Source organism: Eimeria tenella, genomic scaffold (genome assembly GCF_000499545.2).
Source record: "Eimeria tenella Houghton genomic scaffold, Eth_scaff4503, whole genome shotgun sequence".
Lineage (NCBI taxonomy): Eukaryota > Apicomplexa > Conoidasida > Eucoccidiorida > Eimeriidae > Eimeria > Eimeria tenella.
This window is the reverse complement of record NW_013546119.1, coordinates 1-1,509: the sequence shown is the minus strand read 5'-3', so window position 1 is coordinate 1,509 and position 1,509 is coordinate 1. Positions and strand designations below refer to the sequence as shown.

The following is a 1,509-nucleotide window of genomic DNA, read 5'->3' as shown; positions in this document are numbered from 1 at the left end:
CTCGGCCCCGAATTGGGGGCTGAGGGTTTAGGGTTTGGCGCAGCAGCAGAAAGGCGCGGGCGGACTCGACTTCTTGTTGACACTTTCTAGGGTTTAGGGTTTAGGGTTTGGCGTTGTTAGGGTTTAGGGTTTAGGGTTTAGGGTTTGCGTCGGCAGAGCCTGATATGCGAGTTTGACTCTAACAGCAAAGCTGTTTCCTCGTTGTGGAAAAACATCGAGAACTTGCTTGACATGTAAGCGCACTAGGGTTTAGGGTTTAGGGTTTAGGGTTTAGAGTTTAGGGTTTAGGGTTTAGGGTTAGGGGGTTAAGGTTTGGGGGTAAAGTTTACGGCCTGGGGCGAGGGCTAGGGTTTAGGGTTTAGAGTCTGACGCTGAAAACCCTCAAGATGGAGCTCGATAATTAGGGTTTAGGGTTTGGGGTTTAGGGTTTTAGGGTTTAGGGTTTAGCGTTTAGGGTTTGCTTTTTGCTTCAGGTGCCGCGCTGAAAGCGCAAGTGGAAATTTCCGAATTGAAGAAAACCTTGACGAACTTGAAAACGCAAGTCCAGGGTTTAGGGTTTAGGGTTTAGGGTTTAGGGCTTGCGTAAAATACTCATTTTTTCTCGTTTTTTCTCCTGAAAAGCGCCATCTGTATGAATTTTAATATACTATTTATTTTCGTTTATTCATTTGTTTTATTGTTTTATTTATTTTTATTTATTTTATTTTTTTATTTACTTTTAATTTATTTTCCTTCAGGTCTTTTTGCTGCTAAAAAAAGCCAGGGGCAGCAGCCCCGCGGTCTTGTGCCACGGCGACCCTTTAGCTGGCAACATTTTGAGAATGGCAGATGGTGAATTAAATTAATTAAATTAATTAAATTAAATTAATTAAATAAATAATTAATTAAATTAATTATTTATTCTTATTATTTTGTTGCTGCTGTTGTGGTTGTTGAGGGCTTCTCGGGGGTGTGGGCTGCGTCAGGCCACTGCTGCTGCTGCTGCTGCTGCAGCGCCTGCTGGAGTTTAGGGTTTAGGATTTAGGGTTTGGGGTTTAGGGTTTGGGGTTTGCGCCTAGGGTCCATTTGCTTCATTGACTACGAATATTCGGGAGTCATGGAGAGGGCCTTTGACATCGCCGGTCACTTCATTGAATATGCAGGTATTTAGGGTTTAGGGTTTAGGGTTTAGGGTTTAGGGTTTGGGGTTTAGTGTGCAGTACTCAGCGCTCCAACACTTAGCTATCTCGTTCAGGAATCATGCTGAAAGCCTCCTAGGGCTTAGGGCTGAGGGTTTAGGGTTTAGGGTGCAGGGTTTACGGTTTGCTTTTAGGGCTTAGGGTTTAGGGTTTAGGGTTTAGGGTTTAGGGTTTAGGGTTTGGTTGTGCGCGCATTAGGGTTTGAGTGCGATTGGGGCCGCATCCCCTCGCCTGCTGCCCAGAGGGCTTTCATTCGGGTGTATTTGCAGCAGCTGCAGCAGCAGCAGGCAGCAGCAGCAGCAGCAGCAAACCCGGAGCCAGCTGCTGTAGC

At 45.7% G+C, this 1,509-nt stretch overlaps 1 protein-coding gene across 1 annotated transcript; it reads left to right on the top strand.

The window, feature by feature from the left end:
• Positions 1 to 156: 156 nt before the first annotated feature.
• Positions 157 to 1,446, top strand: ETH_00037570 (uncharacterized protein; the record flags this gene model as incomplete). The annotated part of the gene is made up of 5 exons (XM_013380898.1): positions 157 to 233; positions 474 to 537; positions 738 to 831; positions 1,059 to 1,142; positions 1,377 to 1,446. Coding segments are annotated over 5 exons (389 nt in total), but the record flags the coding sequence as incomplete, so codon positions are not given.
• Between the last annotated feature and the right edge of the window lie 63 nt (positions 1,447 to 1,509).